Source organism: Perissodus microlepis, chromosome 7, assembly GCF_051167445.1.
Source record: "Perissodus microlepis isolate ML-2025 ecotype Zambia chromosome 7, ASM5116744v1, whole genome shotgun sequence".
Lineage (NCBI taxonomy): Eukaryota > Metazoa > Chordata > Actinopteri > Cichliformes > Cichlidae > Perissodus > Perissodus microlepis.
The window spans coordinates 52,834,237-52,861,166 of NC_140467.1; the positions used below are offsets into that span (position 1 = coordinate 52,834,237).

The 26,930-nt window shown below is 39.1% G+C and overlaps 1 protein-coding gene across 1 annotated transcript in view; it reads left to right on the plus strand.

Moving 5' to 3' along the window:
- Positions 1-26,930, plus strand: part of LOC146384112 (zinc finger SWIM domain-containing protein 6-like) — a 50,684-nt gene that overhangs the window by 16,431 nt on the left and 7,323 nt on the right. The window contains exons 2-11 of the mRNA XM_084935894.1: positions 11,206-11,562; positions 12,708-12,856; positions 13,154-13,304; positions 15,616-15,795; positions 16,793-16,969; positions 17,065-17,211; positions 18,337-18,477; positions 20,611-20,871; positions 22,878-23,013; positions 24,723-24,880. Coding sequence (XP_084792020.1) covers positions 11,206-11,562; positions 12,708-12,856; positions 13,154-13,304; positions 15,616-15,795; positions 16,793-16,969; positions 17,065-17,211; positions 18,337-18,477; positions 20,611-20,871; positions 22,878-23,013; positions 24,723-24,880 — 1,857 coding nt within the window. The remainder of the gene's footprint in view (positions 1-11,205; positions 11,563-12,707; positions 12,857-13,153; positions 13,305-15,615; positions 15,796-16,792; positions 16,970-17,064; positions 17,212-18,336; positions 18,478-20,610; positions 20,872-22,877; positions 23,014-24,722; positions 24,881-26,930) is intronic.

The following is a 26,930-nucleotide window of genomic DNA, read 5'->3' on the forward strand; positions in this document are numbered from 1 at the left end:
TAATCCTGTACTTATGCCATGTTAAAAATCCAACTTTGTGTTAAACTGCATCCAGTTTCAGCTACCCATGCCCTGGTTTCTTCTTCATATTTAGCATACACACATAAAAGAAGTATTGATCTTCTTATCTAGCTCCCAGCTCTCAGTGCCCCAAAGTGTCAAACAAGTCCTCTCAGGTACACGGTTCACAGAATATTCACTAATCACATCTTGGAAAACAAGATTTGATCAGCTACAATCAGATCAACATGTAAGCAAACACTAAAAGCTTGCATTTGATTTTATTTATGTCTTTATGGGATTCCTGAGCTCATTAGTGGCAGCAACGCTGCTCTGCAAGGATCTCTGTGGAGACCGTGCAGTATCTCAGGGGTGGGAACAAATGGATTTGGAGAGAAGAAGCTCTGGCTGCCTTGCTGATGGTCCTCAGAGGCTAAACAAATGACTTTTGCAGAGCACATCGGGAACAGACACCACTCAAACAAATGCTTTTAAATGGGGAAAGATGGGGAGGCAAAGATCCTCTTCTGTCCCTTTAGAAGCTTGTTTTCAAACCTCTCATGGCCATTATTTTTCATCTTAGCAGAGACACACTTACTTTTAAAATGCTGGAGAAACTGCATGTTTGTCTGTCCATGATCCTCCATGGAGGAGCTAGTTTAATCAGGGAGTGAAACACTGGAGGTTGTTTTCTGAAGTATTTTCAACTCACAGCACCATGTGCCCTGTACTCTGTGTGACTTTAGACATTTATACTGTGTAAGAAGAGTCTCTAAAATAAACAAACACCAGAACTAATCGAATTGATTTAACACTGTGTAAGATTTAACTTGTAGCATTATCAGGAAAATCAGCCTTGAGTATCAGAAGTAGAGGTACTCATTACACAGTTGATTGGCTAGAAGTAGGCCTTGAAAAATTACTATTTGAAGGAAACCTAGGAACCTTTGGATTATTAACTGTAACTATATGGTAATATTTTTAGTTTGTAACATCTATCAAAGGTCATTTTGTTCAAAATAAAGGATAAGGGTAGTGATGGTGTTAGGCTTACAACTATGATGGCTTAGACTTCAGGATTAATGACTGCGGGTAAGTTGAGATGTCGTGTAATAAATATATATATATATATGTGTATGTATATGTGTATGTATATGTATGTGTATGTATGTATGTATATATATGTATGTGTGTGTGTGTGTGTGTGTGTGTGTGTGTGTATATATATACACACGTATATATGTGTATGTATATATATGTATATATGTGTATATGAAATGTCCTGCTTAATTTAACATGTGTTCCTAGTACACAAGTACTATATAATACCATGTGTCTATAAATCTATGTTCTGTATCTGATTTTTTTTTTAAAAATATTTTTTTCGGCAGTTCAGTAAAGCCAAGGCTGAGCACCTGTAACTTCCCCAGAGGGGCCTCCAACAATACAAGTTTAGCAAGCAGCCGTTTGACAGAACCTGATGAGGCCCTGGCTTGAAAAGGGATTCCATTTTAAAATGTAGATTTATGACAATCTGGGGAAGCGAATTTTACCCTTAGCTCAAAGAATGATCGCAAATGATGATGTCAGTTGCAATTACAGATAGTTTAATTAAAATATTAGGATTTGAGTTCACAGACAATGAATGACATTTGGTGACGACAGCTGAAATAACTGCTGGCTACGCAAAATGGGTTGGCCCTGAATTAAACTTTTCTTTACTTTGACAGCAGAGAAGCAAGTTTCACTGAGAAGAAAGGGTGCTGTCAATTCACATGTGACAAAGTGGTAAATACAGGGTGGGCCATTTATATGGATACACCGTAATAACATGGGAATGGTTGGTGATATTAAAGTCCTGTTTGTGGCACATTAGTATATGTGAGGGGGCAAACTCATTTAGAAGTCAGCCATCTTGGATACAACAAAAAGCGCCTTGAGGCAACTTTTGTTGTGATTTGGCGCTATATAAATAAAATTGAATTGAATTGAACTTTTGTTTTTTTCAATAGGAAGAGGGCCATGTGACACATCAAACTTATTGGTAATGTCACAAGAAAAACAATGGTGTGCTTGGTTTCAACGTAACTTTATTCTTTCATGAGTTATTTACAAGTTTCTGACCACTTATAAAATGTGTTCAATGTGCTGCCCATTGTGTTGGATTGTCAGTGCAACCCTCTTCTCCCACTCTTCACACACTGATAGCAACACCGCAGGAGAAATCCCAGCACAGGCATCCAGTATCCGTAGTTTCAGGTGCTGCACATCTCGTATCTTCACACCATAGACAATTGCCTTCAGATGACCCCAAAGATAAAAGTCTAAGGGTGTCAGATCGGGAGACCTTGGGGGCCATTCAACTGGCCCACGATGACCAATCCACTTTCCAGGAAACTGTTCATCTAGGAATGCTCGGACCTGGCACCCATAATGTGGTGGTGCACCATCTTGCTGGAAAAACTCAGAGAACGTGCCAGCTTCAGTGCATAAAGAGGGAAACACATAATCATGTAGCAATTTCAAATATCCAGTGGCCTTGAGGTTTCCATTGATGAAGAATGGACCCACTATCGTTGTACCCCATATACCACACCAAACCATCACTTTTGTTGTTCCAACAGTCTTGGAGGGATCCATCCAATGTGGGTTAGTGTCAGACCAATAGCGGTGGTTTTGTTTGTTAACTTCACCATTCACATTAAAGTTTCCCTCATCTCTGAACAAAATCTTCTGCGTGAACTGAGGGTCCTGTTCCAATTTTTGTTTTGCCCATTCTGCAAATTCTGTGCGCCGATCTGGGTCATCCTCGTTGCGATGCTGCAGTAGCTGGAGTTTGTATGGGTGCCATTTGTGAGTAGCTAATATCCGCCGAAGGGATGTTCGACTGATGCCACTCTCCAGTGACATGCGGCGAGTGCTACGCTGTGGGCTCTTGCTGAATGAAGCTAGGACAGCCACTGATTTTTCTTCATTAGTGACAGTTTTCTTGCGTCCACATTTTGGCAAATCCAACACTGAACCAGTTTCACAAAACTTAGCAAGCAGTTTGCTAACTGTAGCATGGGAGATGGGTGGTCTCGTAGGGTATCTTGCATTGAAATCTGCTGCAATGACCCGGTTACTGTGTTCACCAGATATCAACACAATTTCGATCCGCTCCTCACGTGTTAACCTCTTCAACATGTCAATGGCTGTGAACACAGAGAAACTTGTAAATAACTCATGAAAGAATTACGTTGAAACTAAGCACACCATTGTTTTTCTTGTGACATTACCAATAAGTTTGATGTGTCACATGACCCTCTTCCTATTGAAAAAAACAAAAGTTGTATCGAAGATGGCCGACTTCTAAATGGCCACCATGGTCACCACCCATCTTGAGGAGTTTGCCCCCTCACATATACTAATGTGCCACAAACAGGACTTTAATATCACCAACCATTCCCATGTTATTACGGAGTATCCATATAAATGGCCCACCCTGTACATATCAGCTGCAAAGTGGCTTGTAGAAGCATAACAAATATGGACAGGCTGAAACAGCTTAAGTAGCACGCTCTACTTAAGATGGTGAGTTTGCTAAGCAGAAGAGTATCAGCTGATGTGACCCGATATCGGATCTACTGATCTCAGGATTTTCTTGGATCTTTGTCTAAGTCTGGTCTGAAGTAACACTGTGCTTGATTTATCAGATTTGAAAAGATTTTAATCTACAAAAAAACAATATTCTGCAGTTATTCTAGATATCAATATGTATCTTTTTTTCAGTATTTGGATCTTTTAAAGTCCAAACAATTAATTTAATAATAGAGAAATCATTTGCACTCTAATCAAAATAATAATAATAGTCTTTTGCAATTCAAGACTTGGAAAAATGCTTGACTGCTATGTGTGACACCTGCTCTCATAGTCCTCAAATTGCATTACATGAAGGCAGTAAGGAGTGCAGCATCTCTAAGTGCTTTGATAGTTATGTTCTTAATCGATTCATCTGCTGCCGCTGCTATTAGAGTGGTATGTCGGTGTTAAAAGGCCGGTCTCTCTATCCTTTCACTGCCAGATTAAGTAATTCCAACTGCAGTGGTTCTTTCAAAACCATAAGAGTTTTTTCCCCATCCTTGCTACAGGCCAGACAGGCCTCATTGGAGCCTGAATCACAGCAGTTAAACTCAAATATCAGCCTCTTTTTATTGCATGGTGAAATGGGCTTCCATGGTGTTTGCTGGAGTTGTTGTTTTTGGGTTGTTTTCTAATTTTTATTTTTATTTTTTCAGAGTGATGAGACCGTATGCAGTTTCTCATGCATGGTGAAGGTGGCCTCTTGTTTTTCTGACAGTGCTGAGGAATTTCTGTCTGCTCAGTCAGAGGAGGACTCATTCAGCTGTGTAGTATTTCATTGCAGTTTGCTATTTCTAGAGTTCTGTTTCAAAAGCAGGACATTGGATACAAGGAAGGAGATCACTGTCTTTGGCTATAGTCTTGTTTTCCCTAATTACTTTTAGTCACTGTAGGGCTGTGAGAACTGGCACCAGGTATGACATTTATCGGCTAGCGTGTGAGGTTCACGGTGTGAGGAAGGAGCTTTTGGTGTTCACTTAAGAGGAACACAGATTGACCTAGTTAACTCAAATCCTCATTGACCTTATTTCAGGTTTGCCTCCATCAGCTCCTTTCAAGCCCCTTTTTCTAGCAGGTTAACTTATTGACAGTGGCTAACCCAGTCACAGGGGGTGGGGGCAGTGTACTCTTAGTGACACCGGCAGTCTTAGTGGGGAGGATTGCTTTAGGAAGGCCACCTGGCATAAAGATTTTGCCAAATTAAAAACATGAATCCTCAAGAATGAGATTTCCATACTGGATTGTCTGGGCCTGGGCTTACAACCTCTGCCTCCAGTTTTGTTGGCCAATGGGGTGCCAGTGGAAACTGTGCTCCTATTGGCCACAGACTAATGAAGAGGACAAGGGGGAAAGGCATGTTCAAAGACCGTTAACGAGAAGGAAAAGGATTTCAAATCTAAGGGCTGTGGTGGTAAAGGGAAAGAGATGTTTGTTATGATGGAGAGAAGGATTTGGGAGTGCTAGGCTAGGCAAGGGTTGAAATGGGTATGTAGTATGAGTATGTATGAGTATTATAAGAGGGATAGCTCAGGTTTCAGGCATGTGTACAGGAAATTTACTGAAAAAATTTGACAAAGAATGTTGATTATGGAGTTCCCTTTAATGGTTGCCACCACCATCAAGCTGTTAAAAGAAAAGAAGACCTTATTAACAGTGGCTCTTTCATGTACAGTAACATATTAAATACTAACTTTGCTTTAAAATAAGAACTAGAATTAACATAGATTGTATTTCTTTTCCCTTCAGTCCAGAAAATAGTTTTTTCACAATATGTCTCAGCATTGTTGACCTTTGGTCTTGTCACCTATAGTGTGATATTGTGGTGTATTTAACATATAATTCAATCTGAAACAAGTTCATCTTTAAATACATTTTTTTCAAGTTTCTCCTGAGATCACTAGAATGAGTCTAGGGGGATAAACCATAAACATATCGCTGACAGCTACTGCTATTGACAGGTGGGAAGTGTATATTAAAAAATTTAAAAAGGAAGGTAAAAAATGCCTCTAATTTGAATTCTGCAATTAATAATTTTGTTGTCTACAACTGTTTTAGCTTGAGTTATGTAGCTTGCCGATTAAGCCAATGCTCAAACTATGAGTAGTTTTAAATCTCCAGTTCTGTAGCAGTGGAGCATAAGGATTACATTAACCAGTAAAAAGCCATCACCCACACCTGTTTATGATTCTTATGGAAAACATCAAAAAGAAATGGTATTGTGATGGTATTGCACTATAGCGCTTGTTAATAAGCGCTGCAGTGCAAGTTCTTAAGTGTAAGAAAAAAGATCAGACTGGCTTTCACTCATAATGCAAGGAAATTGCATAATAACACAACATCCCATTCATTAGCCTTAACAGTTTTATTCTGTGTCGCAAGAAAAAAAAAAGATGAAATCATGAATTTGTTAGAAAAATTTGTTGATCCAATCAACTGCTAGAAATAATTAATCACAAAAATCGATTAGGATTAGTGGCTATACCATAAAGCCCTGAAAGTGCAAGCTGATCTAAAACCAGTAATTAAAGACAGATGGTGATGAGTCCACTGTGACTATCGATTGGTTGTTTACTGTTCCTTCCTACAGCCCCAGAGGCACCTCGGTATCTATGGGTGAGGGATTAGGTTCCCCATTGTCACCAGAACCAACACACAATGCACACACTGATAAAGTCAAGATACCACCTTGGCTGAAATGCTTGGCCACACTGCGGTGACTTACCCCTTACAGCCACAATTTCAGTGTGCAACAAAGCTCACAGTTGCTGGCACAAATACCTTCTGAGGCTGAACTCTACATAGAGCTGAGCTACTGCTATTTCATGGGCTAACATCCTATGCCTGTTTTCAACCACAGCCCCCTTCCTCCTCTATATAAGCCGTCTCTATAGGATTCAGTGAATCCTATAGAGACAGCTTAACTGGGAGTGAAGTGTTAAACCTCAATTTTGCAAGCGAGTATATTCAGGGTATCTGCAGCTCTCTTTATATCTGAAGAAGCAATTTTCTTTTAAAAGCAAGTTTCTTTTTAAACAGCATGTACGATGGCCCTTAATGCACTTAGGCGTATTCAGATGCACCAAAACAAATAAAGAAAGCATCTTCACTAACATGACAAGCACGTACGCAGTATGTACTTGCTAAAAGAGGTTGGCTTGGTATTGAAAACTAAACCAGCATTATGTGCGGAATGTACATTGCAGATAATGCTAACAGCCTCCCACTATTTTATTATTTGGTCCTGCTTTTGGTTCTTTCTGCACATAAATATTACAAAATAAAATGTAAATATAGTATTAAATATTATTTTTCCCTAATTGTTCTAAAACAATTAGTTAGATTAAGCTGTTTAATCTTTGCTGGATTTCAGACAGAAAGGTCTACCTCAACACTTTTATTAATTGGGTCATCCTTTTTTTTTTTTTTTTTCTAATATAATGTCAAGCTCTTTTGATCGTCTTCCTGAAACAAAGCCCCAGAGGCCTCACTCACATAAGGCTAGATGCTGGTTAGTGACCCCCTAGAAACCAAATTTCACTAGAGAAATAACATTTGTTCCCGATTGGTTGGCGAGTGGTTGAGATTCCTCGCTGTCGCTGGGTGAAATTAGTTGCACAGGGGGTGCTGGACCAGCAGATTGTGATGTTTGCCTGTAGTTTTCATAGAAGATGTCTACATGTATGTAAACAGTCACTAACTAACCACTGAGTTATAGTGAAACTTGAAAAAGTGTGTCGCAAACCAGAATCGGAGAACTTCAAAGTAAACGTTTTGTCTTATTGTTGAAACCAACATGTTTCAAAAGGAGCAGCTTTTACTTTAAGGACAAATACGCTCTCTTTCTGGTTAGTGTTTATTTCACTAACACTTAGCAAGTAGTTGGTGAAATAAATTGACATCTTACGCACCGACATTGGTGCAACTTAAAACTGTGAGGAAATGAATAGTGGTTGACTCTGTGACCTCTCTTGCAAAGAGTTGCAACCAGTTTCATCAACCAAGCAACCTCAAGATGAACCAGTGGTGGTGTCCAGGGCTTGTTAGGTACTTGTACAGTAGAAGACCTCCATACCTTGAAATTACAACTCGACACTGGCGAACTGCAGTATCATTACATAGAAAACAAACCGGTAGTATGCATTAGTTCCAGGGTTCCCAAAGTGCCCCAAAGACCAATAGCAGTCCTTGAGATTTCATTCATGGAGAGCTCTTATATTTAGCAGCGCAGAATTAGGGGTAAATGTAACAATCACTTCTCTAGTGGTCAAAGTGGAATAAAGTAAATGGAAGTATAGGTAACATAAATATAAAAAACGTCTTTGCATTTCTACTGCATCACAGCTTTAGTTCTTAAAATGCTCCAGACTAGTTTCCTGATGTGTTGGGAGGGAAGGAGTTAAGTATGGTTGCTATGTGGTGTACAGAGCTGTATTATGCAAGCTGTGAAGAGCAGACAGAGAGAGCGAGGAAGTGCATTACAGAATGCTGAGCTCAGGGCTTTGGCTCGCCGCCAAGCAACTCCTGCATGTGCTCACTGACACACTCAGCTGAGGGCATACCGATTTTTCCAGCAGCACAGTGGTGGCCTCCTCCCTCCTCTCGAGTCACTCTCTTTCTGTTACGTCAGTGGTTCAGCTGTAGGCCAGGCGTGACTGGGGCAGGGCGGCGTAACGGAGAGCACCACACATTTCATCTCGTGTGTGTGTGTGTGTGTGTGTGTGTGTCTGTATAAAAAAAAAAAAAAAAAGACAGGATGTGGACTGGTGGTTGTGTGGTTGACTGAGTGTCTGCTCAACTGGAAAAGCAGAAAGAACTGAAACACCTTAGTTTTTTTCTCTTTTCTATTTCTATACAAGTTTCACTCTCAGATATTGTCTTGTAGTCCTTCCGCCTCTTTTGTTTTTTCTCACAAAGCACCATCACATCTGCAGACAAACACCTACTCTTGTTCGCTTCTTTTACCGAGCAAGGGAACATCCGATTTTGATGTTGCAACTGCAGAAGTTGCATTCAGCACTAACATTAATAGCTATAAATATGTGACCACGTGCGTCATAGCGATATTGCTGCAAATACTCATAGCTGTGACACAGATTTAGTGCTGTCCATAAAAACACTTGCGCCTCTCTTGGTCTCTCTTCTTTTTAGTTTGATCTCTGGTTTCAAAGAAGTTGAGCCACAGATTTTACATTTATGATGTTATTCGATATAGGAAGGCTTTGAAAACATTTTTGCATTTATTTAACAGTAAACAAATTTGTACTATGAGATTTGGTGAGAAAAAGTGAACTTGCAGGGAGTGGAACACTCGTGCTCACTTACTGTACTCTGGTTTTGTTGGTGTGCCATTACTTGGCCTGAAAAGACCAGAAGCTGATAGCTAATGTTAGCTAAAGTTAGCTAGCATCTGGTCTTGCTCTTTTTCAACTCATGCAGCCTTTGCACAAGCTAAATGATTGCTGACTGTACAGAAAGTGTATCGGAATCTCTTTAATATGCTTAAAGCAGACTTATAATGATAATAATAACATTCTTGGACTCTATTGCTGACTCACAATTGAAATAATCTTGATCTCCTCCCTCGTGTATCCCATTAGTTCATCCTCTGTCTGGAAAAAAAGAAGCTGTTTTAGCTCCATTCCCTCTATTTTAAAGCCAACTTTGTTCTGACTGACTGACTGCTTTTGACAAACAGAAAGTTCGTATGTGGGGCTTCAGTCCTCACAGCCAGAGATATATGCCTGAGATGACCGGATATCATACAGATACAGTTAGAATAAGGAATATAAGTGCGTGTGTGTGTGTGTGTGTGTGTTAGTCTTGGTTGAATATCTTAACATCACTTTCTAAAGACATCTCATTTCTAAACAGATATGATTTAAATCTCTTTCTGTCTGCTTTCAAACGATTACTTAAACATAGACAGCATCTGACAGAATGTTGGCTCTTTAATGCATTTCCCATTTCCTTTGGCTCAAGCGACCATCTAATAATGCTGTCTGTCATCTGTCACTGTCTGGCATGGAGGCTTATCAGCCTCCCTGTTGGCCACGTTACATGATTTTCAGTTTGAATGACAACATGATGCAAGGCGTACATCATGCCCCTGCGATTCGAGGTCTAAATAAGCCACTGTTCTGCCTGTGTATCGTAAAATGAGTTGTGCATGTGCTCCCTGTAGTAAGATTAAAACAGTACAGACTAAATGAAATTGTTTATATCAGTTTAGCTCTGGCTGAGTTTATGAAACCATCTGTCATCAACTGATAACCCACTAACTCAGTCAGATTGCCCATTTATTCTAATTACAGAAGAATTTTACCCATAAAGTACTTGTTGCATTGTCATATTCTGCCAAAACATGTCCATCTGTTATGGCTCTCAAAACTCAACACATATTTAAACCTCACTCCCACGTGGTGTTGCTGTTCTTTTAAATCTGTATTTGTCACATTTGGCTTTTATTTATGTTTTTTCCCTGTCAAAACCCCTAAGCTGGGAAGAGTAAGTTCAAGGTCACATTCACATTAAAATACGTTTTTTTAATTCTTTTTTTCCCAAACACACAGAGGTCTGTACATTTTGGCCATGAGAGGGCCATAGGTTCACAATACAATAACAGTTCTCAGTGCCTGTGAATGATCCTGTCATTGCTTAAGTGCTGTTTAGGGTAAGGTAAACACTGAAGGTGTTGTGGAAAGGAAATGAAAAGGAAATGAGAAAATTTTGGTCTTTGCACTCAGTCGTGCCCTTTATCTTTTTTGTGTCCATTTTTTTCACCTGGGCAGCACTTTGTCGATCACGTGAAATTAAGGTAGAACCAAAGAACGAGAATAGGATCATTCTGAACAACATCCAAAGATAAAAATAGTTGTATGAAGGGATACATTTGTAGTGAATTATTACCATAATCTGGCAGCTCATTGTTTAACTGACTGTTTTGGAATACTCTCACTAGCTCCTTAATGCCAAAAAGTAGTTACATTATATTATATAGTATAATATGTTACCAAACATATATTATATGATATTATTGTATTGGATACAATTATAACAACAATAAGCTTCAATTCACTTTAAGTTTTATTTAAAAAGTCCTAGAACACATATTTGTCTTAAGGTACCTTTTATTGTAAGGGCAACTGGTCTTTTGTGTAAAAAAAAAAAAAAAGAATATTTTAAGTCCTATAGAGTGTAAACAGTTAAGGACCCAGCACAGATCTGTGTGGTGCTCCATTATTTTGTATATTGTAAGGAACATGTTTGTTTGTTTGTTTGTTTGTTTGTTTGTTTTAAGATGTTGGCCAGTCATTTTGTTTAACTTCCTAAAGTTTAAGATACCAGTTTGTGTCTATTGTACCAATGTGCTCTGGGTAGCTCAGTAGATATTGCATGAGACTTTTAATCTCGAAATTGTGGGTTTGAGTTCCATGCTGGATGCAGGTTTGTTGGAAATTATAAATAAACAAAGTATATCTTATTTAAATTTTAAGCTGTGGTTTGTGATTATGTACATGGTGAAATTATGTACATGAAAATACATGGTGCGATTAATTTCTAATAGTCATTTCTGTCTCTTTGCAGGTTTTCACCTCAGTGGCACAGTAAGGGAACCCGCTACACCCTCTGAGCCAGAGCTAGTCTGCAATGTGAGCATCAGCTTCGACCGCTGCAAAATCACAGCAGTGACATGCAGCTGCGGCAACAAGGACATTTTTTACTGTGCCCACGTTGTGGCACTCTCACTGTACCGAGTACGGAAGCCAGAGCAGGTCAAACTGCGCCTGCCCATCTCAGAGACTCTATTCCAAATGAACAGAGATCAACTGCAGAAGTTTGTTCAGTACCTAATCACAGTGCATCACACAGATGTGCTGCCGACAGCACAGAAGCTGGCAGATGAAATACTGTCACAGAACTCAGAGATCAACCAGGTCCACGGTGAGTGGAGCCACTGCTTTAAGGGTGGTTTGTGATTTTAGACAAAGACCAGGCTGTCAGGCAGGCATAAACACAGAAACAGACACAAATAAATCCAGGTACCTGGATTAGATTAGATTTTCATCATCTTCCATCAGTGGATTTCCAGTTGTCATCTCCATATGTACTGTGTATGTAAGTGCACCTGTACTACAGCATACAAGAAGGAGACTTTCTTTGTGTGTATTTGTGATACATTGTGACACATAAGTCCCCATTTCATATGTATTTGAGCAAACGTCTGCCTGAATACATTATCTTATGCTAAAAAGAATCTCTTGTATATGTAGCTTTAGTATCTTAAAATTAAACTGAAAATTACCTTCTTGAACAAATTAGCTGCCTGAAAATGTACCTGTGTGTTTCTGAATTACTTTAGTATTAATGGTCTTATGTAGATTGTTGTACTAAGCAGAACAAATTTAAAGTAGTGCTGCAGCTAACTATGATTTAATTTTACTGCTGAAACTGTTGCCCGTACTGATGAATCATTTTACCCGTAAAATCTCAGAACATCGTGAAATTGTCTATTTTAACTTTCTGAATCCCAGGTTGACAAATTAAATCTTTTAAGTATTTTACAATACAGTATATGAATGCTTAAATTATGATTTAAATAAGTGGTTATCAGAATATGAGGATGACTAAGTGTGTACATATAGTGGAACATATTTAGCATAAACCTTATGGATTATATATTCCCTGGAGTTGGGTGTTAAGCGTTAGAAATGAAGGATGCACTCTTTGCTCATGTAGAATGCTTATTGTTTCAGATTTTGCAGTATTTTCACTATTGATCAGCATTTAAGCTTGCACAGCACTAATGCTTTAATGCAAAAGGTAAACTAGTAGATATGCTGATGGTGGCATATTCATTTTGTGCTCTTCCCTGAAAAGACACTTGTTTGGAAATCAGCGCAAGTTGTTTAATCATTGTTTAAAAATAATAAGACCATATGCATTAATGGACATACGAATATATAAGTACTTGTGCTTTTGATGCTTTCACATTACATACTCTTTTGCACTGCATCAAATCAGTTTTTTTATGAGGACATCTAGTTGTTGTTAAGAGTTACTGACTTATTCATTTTCATTCACTGCAGGAGCTCCTGATCCGACAGCGGGGGCAAGTGTAGATGACGAGAACTGTTGGCATCTGGATGAGGAGCAAGTCCAGGAACAGGTCAAGCTCTTTCTCTCCCAGGGCGGGTACCATGGCTCAGGAAAGCAGCTCAACTTACTGTTCAGCAAGGTACTGACCCACTAATCACATCATGTCTTATATGTACGGTGATTTTGTTGATTTTATGTATATTTATTCTGATACTCTACAAGTTATTTGCACTGATGGTCAAAACACCTTCCAAATTTAATACCTTAAGGGGTACCAGAATGATCCATGCTTGGTCTTTTATCATTTACATTAAAAGTGTTTTATTTCTTTGGTGAAATTAAAATAATCCAGAACTGTCACCTTGATTTTGATCCTATTATCTGATTAAATAAAAGTGATATATACCGTTTACTCACAGTGACGTTGTCTCTGCAGGTGAGAGAGATGCTGAAGATGAGGGACTCCAATGGAGCTCGCATGTTAACACTGATCACAGAGCAGTTCATGGGTGACCCTAGATTGGCGCTGTGGAGGCAACAGGGGACGGCCATGACTGACAAGTACAGGCAGCTGTGGGACGAACTAGGTACAGTGATAACAGGCACACAAACAGAATTTCAACCAATTTGTGGCAGCTTTAGTGTGTGAGCGGCTACAGTGCAGTTCAACCAGCTGTCTTTTTCTTATGATACTCTTAACCCTTAGATGTCCTATTGGTTATTACCATTTATTACAGAAATACATTTTGAAATTCTGAGATTCAAAATCTTGCAAGATAAAGAATGTGAAATCCTTTGTATTCATCCACCACTAGTTTTTATACGTTTATGTGAGCAATAAGCTTATTTACTGGTTTATTCTTAATGAATTGAAGAAAATTAACAAACATACAGGAAATTCTAATTGCTATGTAGAAGTCTATAGAAAAATAACTCTTTGTCTCCCCTACTCTATGACCTCAGTAAACAGTTTTACGTCTTATTGAATACAGTGTCATATGAATTTTGTAAATTATGCTCCCGGATAAAACAAGTGACATCCTGTTTAAAAAAACCAAACAAACAAAAATACAAAAAACAAAATCAAATCAAGACTGATGTGATGGTCCATTTGAGGCCTCATAACAGGAGTTTGCTAATAGGTGACATCAGGATTCGCCCATCTTTTATATACAGTCTATGGCTGATTCTAATCGCTTGTCCCAGATGGTGACTGTTCCTTTTGCAGAAACAGACCAAAAACAAAAAAAACCCAGCCAGACCCCAAGTGTAAAGCTGACATATTTGCTTGTGATCAAAGATAACTCAGATTTCCCTTAAAAACAAACTCAAAATCCTGTTTTCATGAACATTTAAGTCCTTTTTTTTTATAGAAATTCTAATATTAAATCTTAAATCGTAAATATTAATGTTTTACTTATTTCCCCATCTTCTGTTTTCTTTCCTTCCCCTGTGTGTTACTGTTGAAGATTCTTTCTCTGCATTTCGTCACTCACGTGTGACGTCGCCCTGCTGTTTTCCCTCCTCCGTGTTGTCCTTGGTGCACCCCTAACAAAGAGACAGAGGATAAAGCCTGTCTCCTCCTTCCCCTTCCCCCTCATTGTGAGCCTCCCTCCCTCCTGTATTCACTTCATCCCTCCCCTCACCACTTGTCTTCTCTTTTTTTTGGACATCTTCTTTTTTTTCCCTTCAGTTTCGTTTTGCCCTAACACATTCATTATTCCCTTCATCCTTCTTCAGCCTCTTTGAGAGTGTGTGTGTGTGTGTGTGTGTGTGTGTGTGTGTGTGTGTGTGTGTGTGTGTGTGTGTGTGTGTGTGTGTGTGTGTGTGTGTGTGTGTGTGTGTGTGTGTGTGTGTGTGTGTGTGTGTGTGTGTGTGTGTGTGTGTGTGTGTGTGTGTGTGTGTGTGTGTGTGTTATTTTTTTCACTACTGTCTTCATGGTTTTAGCCAACAGTGCAATTAATCTCCCAATTGTTTATGGAGCTGCAACAATTAGTTCAGTAATACAGCATCAGGAATTGAATTGGCATAATCACTTACTGATTTTAGTCTTTTCCTTTTGTGGTCATTTTGTCACACAAAACAGAACATCATATATTAGCAGCACATGCTTGGACTGTTCAGAACAAATTGGCACTTTCTCGAATTTGGTTACAACAACAATATGAATATTTCCTGCTGTCTTATCAATTCAGGTTTCAGCTTTGATTGCTTAGTCGATAACATAAAAATATATCCATCTGTTTGGTTCTTTCATCAAAGATAATAATATGTAAAATACTGGTCCAAAACTGTCTTTCAACTGTGTTATTTTTTTTGTTTGTTTAATAAAAGCTTTTTGTTTGGTTCCAGTTTTTGAGCTTTTATTGATCTAATGTGACAGCAAACTGATTCTTGACGTGACGTTACAAGCCTATAGACTGTATATCGAAGATGGACAGAGCCTAATCATCTGTAGGATTCACCTTTATTCTTTTGGCTTTTGGTGTTAGTTTTTCCAGAGCAAGAAATAACCATATTTAGAGAAGCCTATGATGTACTTAGTTATTAACTAATGCTGACAAGCATGTGCTAGCAAGCTGAATTGATAAACTAAAACATATGCAAACACATCCACACAGGCATGGATAGCTGCTGATTAGCGCTTAGCGGTCGAAGCATAGACTTCTTTGATGGTCTCAATCACACAGCAAGCTATATTACCAGCATAATCAACAGTTTAATCAATAATGAAAGTATTGACTAGCAGCAGCCCTCAATTATTTAACAAGTTAACTTGAAGCTACAAAACTTTATGGGTTATTAAATTCCTTTTTTTTTTTTCTTCATTCTTGCTGTAAGTCTCAGAAGAGGAGAGCAAAGTTTGTAAGTGTAATATATCTGGATATGTGTGTGCAGGGGCCCTGTGGATGTGCATCGTGCTGAACCCCCACTGCAAACCTGAGCAGAAGGCTTTCTGGCTGCGTCAGCTTCGCAGGTGGAACAGCGTGGACGTCTGCCCCTTGGAGGACGGTAACCATAGTAGCGAACTGACCAATCTGACCAACGTTCTGCCCCAGGGCCCTGCTGGTAACCCAGGTGAGATGACACCAGGCAGAAATATGTCTTCCTATTGTTTTATTCCCAGACGCTCTCCTGCATCACATTATAGCAGCACTGCCACCCCCCCCCCACCCCCCCACCCCCCAAAAAAAAAAAAAATCAAGTCTCCTTTCAATTTCAGTGGCTGTGAGCCTTTTTACCTTTTCACTAATAGAATGATCCTAATAACACATTTGAGGTCCTGAAGCTTTTTCTGGCTCTATTCTCTCCTCAGCTTTAGCTAAATCAGAAAATCCAGCGAAATTAATGTTTCTTTCAGGCAGTAATAAAAATGTTTCAAATGAGTTGAAAGGACCTTTTATTACTGCTGAGATTTTTGCCTGTAACACTGCTGCACTTGTTATGTTACTGACCTTTTTTCAGTTCAACTTATTCAACTTATTCATTATACATCTTGTCACTCTCTTATTCTTTGTCTTTTTCATATACACTCCCGATCAATAAATTGAATGCTCAAAAAAATGTTTTCTCTCACTGCCATTTCTTTTTGTTGCATGTTGAAGCTCTACTTGGAACCTTCTTAAGATCCAACCAAACAAAATATGATTTTCTTTGCCATTTTTCAAGCAATCTTAAACTTTTGTATTCAGCTTTTTTAGCACTTTGGGAAATCGAAGACTGGAAATATAACTGTGTCACAAAAATGAAACCATCCATCAGAACTTTTGTACTAGGCTGTAAACATGCCTTTTAACTCCTGGTCATTTTAACCCCTGATCATTCCAAAATTTATCAAATCAAAAAAAACGTTTGCGCTTGACCTCAGAGTCAGCCTCAGGTGCCATAGGAGGAACCCAAAGGGAACCGGTATCATGTAGGCTTCAAATAAATTTCTCAAATGGAAATTTAATTAATAAATTGCTTTGCCTTTATCATCAAACTATGTTGATTAAATAATCTAATTAGGCACACAAAATAAACCACAACACTACCTCGCAGCTTGACGTTTAAAAACATCTGACGTCTCTCACAGACTCGCTGTCTCGGCCTCACCGGACGGTCTTCACACGAGCCATCGAGGCCTGCGACCTGCACTGGCAGGACCCCCACCTGCAAAACATCATCACAGAGGACCACTACACCAACTACTGCTACCATGAGAACCTCGACTCGTCCCTCTTCGACACCCGAGGGTGGCCTTTGTGGCATGGTGAGAGAGAAGAGTTGTGGTTAGAGATAACAAGAAATAAATGTAGAAAAAAAAAGCAGAAGGAATACAAATGAAATAACTTCTCCTTCCCACAGAGCACGTCCCTACAGCGTGTGCCCGAGTGGATGCCCTGAGATCACACGGATACCCCAAAGAAGCGCTCAGGCTGGCCATCGCCATCGTCAACACACTGCGGCGGCAGCAGCAGAAACAGCTGGAGCTCTTTCGCTCCCACAAAAAAGGTCAGTGTACCCTCTTTTAATGTGCTCTTTAGTTTTGCTTTCCTACTTTTAATCAGTGCTCTCCAAAGTCTGTTTTCATTTTACTGCTGTGTTATCTGTATACACAACGTCTATTCACACGTGAAGAACACATCCTCGCTTGCTCTTATTTAGGTTTCCCTCTTACAGGAACTTGGCCAGTCAAGCACGTATGCAACAAATGCAAAAACATTATTTTGCATTGAACTAAAGTGTAAATGTTCACGCATCTTTACAAACAGCCATCTGTTCGATTGCTCTTGTTTTTGTTTTTTTTGTTTGTTTGTTAAGGTTATTGGTGCTATCTGCTTGTATAATTCAAATTTGGGCTTGAACATTCATGGGGAACATTTATTTGGGAGATAGTCATTCTGAGTGAAGAATGGGGGGGACTCAATTACTGCGTTTGTGGAGCCCTGTGGCTCACTTAAAGTTCTCTATGAAAGACCGGTCTAACATAAATAGGGGCTTTTTATTAACTGTAAATCATGCAAAATTATGCCAACAGAGCTGTAGAATAAAAATACAGACCTAGAAATTTGCATGTGTGGATTAAGTGGAACTGCATCTTGGAGACCTTTACCATAGGTTATTTGTTTTTTGTGCTTTATGGAGTAGATTAAAGTGTCTCTGCGTATCTGTATCTATATATTCCTATCTATGTATTCCTTCAATGACACTGACATCATGGCTCTGTGGGGGTCACACCATCTGTTGCTGGAGACCCTTTTTAGATATGCATACAAAGCTGTATTTAGTTTTCTGTGACACTTTCTATCAGTTTAACACCAGAGTGTCAACAGTTCACCAACAGTCATTTACGACCATGAAAGATTATTTCATATGCAGGAATTTATATCCGACTCTGTTCTGGTGACAGGAAATATTAAAAAAAGACAATATAGAAACAACAGGAAAAGAGGATGTGTGGTGGATTTGGGTTGCAAAGGGGCTTGCAGAAATGTGTGCAGGCTTAAGTCAGTTAAATAATATACCCTATATGAGATACAGGGATGTTTTAGGCTTATTCAGCATCATGACATGGTCTTCCTAGCCTGCCTAAACTAATGCTTTAAACTAATACTTAGTGTCTTTGTGTTACTGCAGAGCTGCTAAACAGAGGAATTACAGCAGTCACCAACCTGGAAGGATGGGTGGGCCACCCTCTGGACCCCATCGGCACTCTTTTCAGCACCCTCATGGAGACGGGGAGGGGAAGCGAGGAGGGAACTCTACTTGATTTCTCAGGTGCGTGCAGATCGCTCACATCCTCTGGTGCCAAAATTCTTTCTGAAGACGGGTGCCTTTGTTTGCTCTAGTTCTTCTGTGAGATATTTTCATACTATGTCCTTTTTTTTTGGGACAGTTGATAATATTTATGGAAGATGTGTGTTTGCTGAAATTACCTAGAGAACCCTCCAAGGCACAGATTTTTAAGAGGTAATAGGGCAAAAGTATGGTGAGTCACTGAGCTTTAACATTTTATTGGATTTTGTAGTGTTACCATAGGATGCAAAATCAAAGAAATGTAGTGGTAGTAGAAAGTACAATATTGTCCTCTGAATGCAATGATATAGAAATATACTGTAGCTGAAAATGAAAATACTCAAGTGATTATGTATGTATGGTTGCTTTCCTTTGCTGCAGATGTTACACACACACACACACACACACACACACACATTTTCCAGAGTGTGCCTCCAACATTTACACTGCAGTGATTGTATCTTCTCTGTCAGAGCTGCAGGCCCTCAGGTCGCAATCAGCACAGATGACACAGACATGCTGATTGGCCTCCAGTCATCCTCCAATAACAGCTCATGAATAAGAAATGCAGCAGGAAAAACACTCCAATTAAAATGCATTAATTATGCAGGGAGCTCAGCGAGACGAATTTCAGCGTACTGTAGCCAGAACAGACGTCACATTAGCACTCGGTTTTGCTTGTAAAGAACAGTTTCTTCAGGAACTGCTCAGGGCCCTTCATTTTTATGTTCTAGATTTAATTTTAAAAACATAACCCTGATTTTAATCACCACCAATCTACAATGAATTCTTAATGAAAACTGAAATCTCCTTATTAAAAGAAGTTTTCAGAGTCTTAATTCAGTACTTTGTAGAGGTACCCTTAGCTGCAGTTATGTAATTGTGTCATGTTGGAAAAGCCTCCACAGGCTTTTCCTGTCGATGGTGGAGGTCTCCAAGATGTAGCACCTAGATTTGGGCAGTTCATCCCATTTTGTTTTCTACCTCTTGTCAGGCTTGGCAGGATGGCATGGCAAGCATCTGAACCGCTGTATTCAGAGTTTTCCACAGGTAGTCTGTGGGGTGTTGGCTGAGACACTCAACTTCAGCCCTAAAGACTTGTCCTGAGACCATTCCATTATTATCTTTGCCAGTTTAGATTCTTGTTACGCTGAAAGCTGAACTGTAGTCCCAGTCTTTGGTCTCTGGAGGGGGTTTTCTTCAAGAAATTCTGTTTGGCTGCATTTATTCTTAGTCCTAACTGATCTCCCTTACCCTTTCCCCTTCTTAGAAGCACCACCACAGCAGGGAGCTACTGCCACCATCCTTCACTTAGCTGTCTTTTTTCCTCGTGTTCTCTCAGCCCTTTATATACAATTTCTTAAGCTCTTAGCAGTCATAAATATTTCGCTCAGACTGACTTTCATCCAGCTGTTTTACTGTAAAGGTCTAACTAGTGCAGTGCTGTTGAGTTGGTTTGCATGTTTTTTTTTCTCTGCAGAGGGCTTCTCTTTTTAGATGTATGATGAACTCTATGAAAAGATTAGATGGTATCAAAGCACCAACTATAAAGAGAAATTGTTTTTATACCAAAGTGTTTGGTATCATACATACACTGCTCATACACACTTCAGCTGTGGTGGTTTGCATTGAGACTCTTGGACCTTTACTTCGTAAAGGTTTATTGAGTGTAGATTGATGGGTAAAAATTGTCAACATGAGTTCAAGAAGTGAAGGAACTTTTTATAGTGAATATAAGGGACTTTTTTTTTGGTGGGAAGGTTTTCAATTAAGCCTGTGCTATTTGTGTGTGTGTGTGTGTGTGTGTGTGTGTGTGTGTGTGTGTGTGTGTGTGTGTGTGTGTGTGTGTGTGTGTGTGTGTGCGCGTGCGCGCGCTCATTAGGGACTGTTAATTCTCCTGGGATGAACTGTAAGGTCTGCCAAGACATCATTAAACCATTAAAACACATGATTACCATCAGGAGGGTACACAGTGAGGAAAATGGAACACGAGAATGAACAAACAGATCAGTAGATTTATCAATACTCAGCTCAATCTGCACCCCAAAGGGGACATTGTCCTTGCTAAATCATCTCTCACCCTGTCCTCCTCCCACCTCTCTCTCTTACCCTCAGGCTCGCTGGGTTCAGGCAGATGGACGGAGCATCCGGTTTTCCCAGCGCAGCGTTTCTTGGAAGAAGGAGAGTCTTTCCTGTCGTTGGCCGTGGAGACAGCTCTCATTGGACTGGGGCAGCAGAGAGTGATGCCAGACGGCCTTTACGCTCAGGAGAAAGTGTGTCGCAACGAAGAGCAGCTATTGGGCAAGCTTCAAGAAATTGATTTAAACGACATGCTGGTGAAGATCTTCCGGAAGCAAGCTGTCTTACTGCTAGAGGGTGAGTAGGACCCAACTTTAACAACATTAAGCTGCTTTTTCGAACAGTGAGCCATTGCTGTAATAAGTTGGTTTTTTTTTTTGAGTGCAGATATATATATATTTTTTTACTAGATTGCACAATGCTACTTAGTGAGATTTTGTTGCCTTTGTACTGGACCAGGAAAGCAAAAACAGCCTCTATGCCAAGCTAAGCTAGCCTGCAACCCTCTAGCATCTTTAACCCTACACGTTAGGTTAAAAGTTGAGATACACTCCTCGTGAATGTTTTGGCAATGTTGGGCTGAATGACTACAAAACATTGATCTTTAAAAGTGTAAAATTCAAGAAGAAGGTTCCTCGTTCAAATCTCGTGGTCAATGGGTTTCGTCCAGGATATTAAGTGTCCTAAATATGACCTTGTTTTTACTGAAGAAAATCCCAAATAATTGTGCATCAAATTCTTTGACCCTGGACTCATGTTAATAAAGAAATGGCAAGATTTCATAAAGAGTTCATAATGGTGTGCATGAAAAGGTGGTGAGAAGAAAATTTCCATTTCACACCCTGACCCACAGACAGCTTAAAGAACAGACTCAGTGTGTACAGGGTTGTTAACTCTGTGTACTTTGCAGGTTCTGTGCTGTACATGTACGTTTACACTTCGTTTGGAGTCCCGTATTTACAATTGTGGACTTGTTTGCATTGTCAGTCTGTTGTCGCTGTGTATTTGTCTGTGTGTATGTTTTTTTAGGGCTCTAGTTTTCCTGCCAATATGTCTTTTGCACACCATGGTTGTGTTTATTGGGTAAAATTATTCGCTGTCCTGATATTATGAAAAAAATGTTAACACAAAATAATCTTGTGATATTCTACTCTATTCTATTGTCAGCAAAAGCGTACTAAAAGCTGACATTTCCTGTGCCAGAAAGCTCCGCTGTTCTCCAAAAGCATATTAAAAGCACATCCATGAGTCAACACTGTTGTATTGTGCGACATGATCTTTCTTTGCTATGGACACACATTGTAGTCTGTTTTAGTTTACTTCTCACGTACAGCAGAACAAACCTAACTCACTGTTGTTTTTAGTCTTTTCATGCGAATTGTTTGCAGATTCCAGGTTAAGATGTTAAAAAGATTAATTTCTAATGGAAAACTGAACTTTCACTAAAAACCATAATCTGCCTGAAGTACCAAATGTATATTCGGTTACAGTTAAAAATAGTTTATTTATTTTAGTGTAGAAAACCTGTTCCAGGTGATCTGAGAATTTAAAAATGAAACTACATAATTGTGATTTTCTTTTTCTTTTTTAAAAAGAGACTTGAATACGAAGTAAAAACCAGTGAGCTTGGAGTGTGTGAGTGGAAAAAAATGCTTATTGTATATTCCACAAAGAACAGGGCAGTTATCCACTAACAGCTGCAAGGCTTAAAAAAGTGAAGGAAATAATCATTTTAATATATATTATCAAAGTGTGTAAATCTTTATTTCTTTTAACACATTTTAGCTCTTTTATTTATAAAGCATAAAGAAATAAAGCATGAGAAAATTGAGAATGACCCCAGCATTTCAATTAAATCCAATAACTTCTTTAATTTAACTGAATTATTGTCTTAGAGAAAACCAATATTGAATTTAATAGAAGCAATTATATTAAATAAGCCCTTTTTGTGCCACCACACCAGCACTTGAAAGCTTTTCCTAGAAGCTGTTTCATTTTCTTTAGAACTACATGCATATTGACATGTTTCAGGATGTCCTCTTGCACAGTTTAAAAGCAAAACGTTTCTGCTTTCTGTTTCACCAACACAGTGATCAACCCTCTGATACAGAGCTGACTCACACACTTCGGCTTTGCTTTGTGGGTTTAATCAGCACTATCAAACTTGTTAACGTCAGGCTGGGAAACAATCCGGTACATAGGGTTACCACCCAGTCATATATGAAGCTCTTCTCTGCACTCATCTGTATTCACGTCGACTCTGTACAGACTGAACTGATCCATGTGTTTCTTGTTTCTTCCAGCTGGTCCTTACAGTGGTCTGGGGGAAATACTCTACAGAGAGAGTGTCCCCATGCACACTTTTGCCAAGTTTCTGTTCACCTCCCTGCTACCTCACGATGCTGAACTGGCATATAGAATTGCACTGAGGGCTATGAGGTGAGTTACATAAAAACAAAACCAACAACATTCTGAAAACAGGATGTTTCACTTTCCAGTTGCTTGTTTTTGAATGGATAGACAAGGTGACAGTTCAAGGTAATTTCCTTTATCGCCTGTCTTTTATTTTTCCCCACCTCCAAACTATATCGTCTTAGGACCTAATTCTAAATATCCTGTATGGAAAAATACTCATGTGTGATTTCAGTGGCAGTACAACAACCATTGAAAACAGGATTTTTAAAAAGGACAGAATACTAGTATCCACCACTGATATAGTACCTTTTGTACTTGTATAACATCTTGTATAACATCATAACTTATAGTAAGTTCCTGAAGCTGTCAACAGAATGTGAACAAACCACCAAAGTGACCTAAAAGAAATTTAAAAAATGTAAAAAAAAATCTGTGTATTGTATTGAAGCTATATCAACTGAAGCTGAACTAGGGCGTGTTGTGTTATAAGGGCTGTCTTGTGTACAAAATGGTATTTTTGTACCACAGGCTGATGCAGTAAGTCAACGGCACCTTTATTTAACTGAGGAAGTCATAGAAATTACAATACATGATTCATATTTCTATATTAAGCCTACGTTAGTAGCCACCATTTATACTTGTGCAGCATGTGCCTGCACATAAGAAAGTGTACGTCAGGTTGAAGTGTAACTTTAGAAAGGTTTGTGGTTATTACCTACAGAATTACTGCAGAAACTTGAATCATACATTATTTAAAATGACGGGCCAACAAAAGGCAAAATCTCTTGAGGAAATGAAGCTAGCAAAAACTAAACAAAAAATCTTTTATCTATAACTCATAGTAAAAAATAAACGTCTAGATTAGGCAAGACGAAATGGCTGAGAAACTTAAAAAAAACATGCAAATAGTGGAGCTAAGCTAACATTTTCAGGCAATCATTTTCATTCAGACTTCCTTCATGTTGGAAGGAAGGAAGTTGGGGGGTTAATGATGACAGTCCATCATCCAAGTCATCCTCTAGACGTTCACTACAGAGGATCAGTTTTAGTCTGCATGCCTGAAAGAGAGAAGGAAAATGTGCATTTACATAAAGACCGATTAAGGCTGGAATTTTAACACCACCTCCTAGTATAACCTGCCTCTCTGCCCGCTTTAAGTCTCCACTGGTTCATGATTTAGAGATGGAAAAAGAAGAGAGGCAGACTGAGGAGTTATCTGGGACACTGTTTAATGATAAAACCTCCTTTTGCTGGAATATTCACTGAATAATTCAAGAATGCTGAGGAGGAGTTTTAGAAAAATGTGTGAATAATAAATACACACTGTTGGTTTGCTTCTAGACCACCACAGGAACCTTTATTTCGTCTTGTTTAAATTAAACTTCTCTGATTTTTATATTATGTAAATCGATCAGACTTTCCCCCCCCCCAGACCTAAAAACAAAAGATGATTATAAAAGTACATCAGCTATATCCGGGTAGAACATATCTGTGGTTTGGCTGAAAAGGAACAGTTATTTTTAAATCCATCCTTTTCTCAGTGTTCATAGCCTGAGGCAAAGATCCACCTGAGCTCAGGTGTGCGGACACGCACTGAAAAACTATTGATTGATCCTGTAAGGGAAACATTACACTCTGATAACTTGTTTATCTCCATGAAGTGTTCTTCTGAGAGGTCACATCTCTTCCTGTCTAATAAAGAACTAATACAATTTTTTTCCATCTGCGCTCAGGTTGCCGGTCCTGGAGTCCACAAACCCCTCTAGTGACTTGTCTCGGCCTCACCACATAGTGTCGGTGGTTCCCAACCGATACCCTCGCTGGTTCACTCTAAGCCACATAGAGACTCAACAGTGTGAACTGGCCTCCACGATGCTCACTGCTGCTAAAGGTACACAAACGTACATTGACTCAAGATTGGAAAAGTGCATTTGAGGTGTTTTATGATCATACAGAATTATATATACAGAAAACAGATCAGATGGCAAGATAGAAATACCTGATATTCATGATAACCATCAAATTTAAAAATGAAACATCAATACTGTCAGTAATGCACATATGAAAAATATTATCTTTTATTTCACAGTGCTGCAATATAGGGGAAATTACTACTACTATTTATTGTAGAGTTCAGGTAGATGACTCCATCAAACACACCCCTACACCACCCCAGCATCCACCTGTAGGCTTTGGGGCGATGTTTATTCATCATGCAACACACAAATACAGGTTAAACACAAACCAATAAGTGAAACAAAAGGGGCCACTTGACGCATATGGAATGAGGGAGAAGAAATGTCTGATTTTGAGAAAGTGTGCGCGCAAAGGGAGGGTATGGTAATCAGATGGGTGAAAACACTGAAACATAGAAAAGCACTGAGGGCAGGGCCAATAATCAGAACAGGGGAAAAAGAACACAAGCAAAAGTAAAACAGCAACAAAAGACCAACCAGCCTTCAAAGTAAAACAGGAAGTAACCAAAACCAAACCAAACATCTAAACACAAAGGCAGGAAACAATAAAGACTAAAGAAGATGATTGTGTAGAAGACAGAAGGAATGGGAAGAAAAAGATGAAACGTTTAAAATCTAAGAACTGATACCATGGAAACGATGGCAACCTTTTTTTTTCCACAATAAACTGTGAACTGAAAATCTGATACCGTGACAGCCCTAATATCGCTCTGATGGTAATATCCTTTATGCTGCTTATCACCAATTTCAGTACTTCCCCACAGTATGTGGGAATTATTTTCAATGATAAAATGAATTAAATTAGAACAGCCTCAACCAGGATAAACAGGAAATTGGATGGAAGGCACAGTGAGCTGAGGAGATGCTGCATCTTCTCAGGCTGATGGTGTCAACTTAGACTTCTCAAAAAAACTGAACAGCCTCCTGTCAGAGCAATCTCGCCTTTAGTTTAGAGGTATTTAATGTTTTCTGACGTGTGCGACCACATACAAGACTAAAGTAAAATTTGCTACCTATGGCAAGCGAGAGAAACTATTTTGGAAAAAAAAAACTTGGAAAAAAACCTGCAGGTACCCAGGACATGTAAGAGCTAGAGTACCTTCAAAATAACTTAGTTTCTGATTACATCTGAAGGGAAAGTGTTTTTAGCTGTTTCAAAGCACCACATGGAAAGAAGGTGCAAAAAGTCTGTCACCCTAAATAGTTGTTAGGAGGATAATTGTGTCAAACTGAGCTGCGTGCAAACAATACACAATTCAGGTTACACTTTCTGCTGTGTTCACCCATTTACATTAATTAAGATTTTACTTTAAATATCTTTTGGAAATGTGTGATCAAAGCACATGAAAAACAGAAACATAGTGTTGAACAGGCAATAAATGTTCAAATACTGCAAGTCTTGCTTGAAGGCATTTATTCAGTAAAGAACTTTGCACACCGGAGCAGCTGCTGTGTGAAGTGGGAATGTTGAAATGTTTGTTCAGGAACGTTACCAGAAATATAGAAAGTTATAATGATGTGGCACTGGATGTACTTAGCAGAAGAAGGTAATTGAAACTACCCAGGTATTATTAGAGGGCCTGCCTGGTGACATTCTGTATTTTGTGTATATATATATGTATGATCTTATCAGGCACATGGATTTGGTTTAACAGTACTACCTGGGATTGACGAGGGGCAGCCAATCAGAAAGAAGAAAGTAAGCAAGTTGGCTTAAGGGGCGGAGACTAAAACCTCTCGTTTCGGAGTGCGTAGGGTGCAGGGATAGATGGAATTTTTTAAAACGAGTATATAAAAGAGTGGATGGAAATAAAAATAGATTCCCTTTAAATAACGTTTTATTCGGTGGGCTAGCTAGACAAAGGGATATATCACAAAATGTTTATGTTTTGGTAACAACAAGATTGCCTTAGTAGTAATTTTCTGAAGTACATTTATATTAGGGTCACACTTCCAGACACTTTC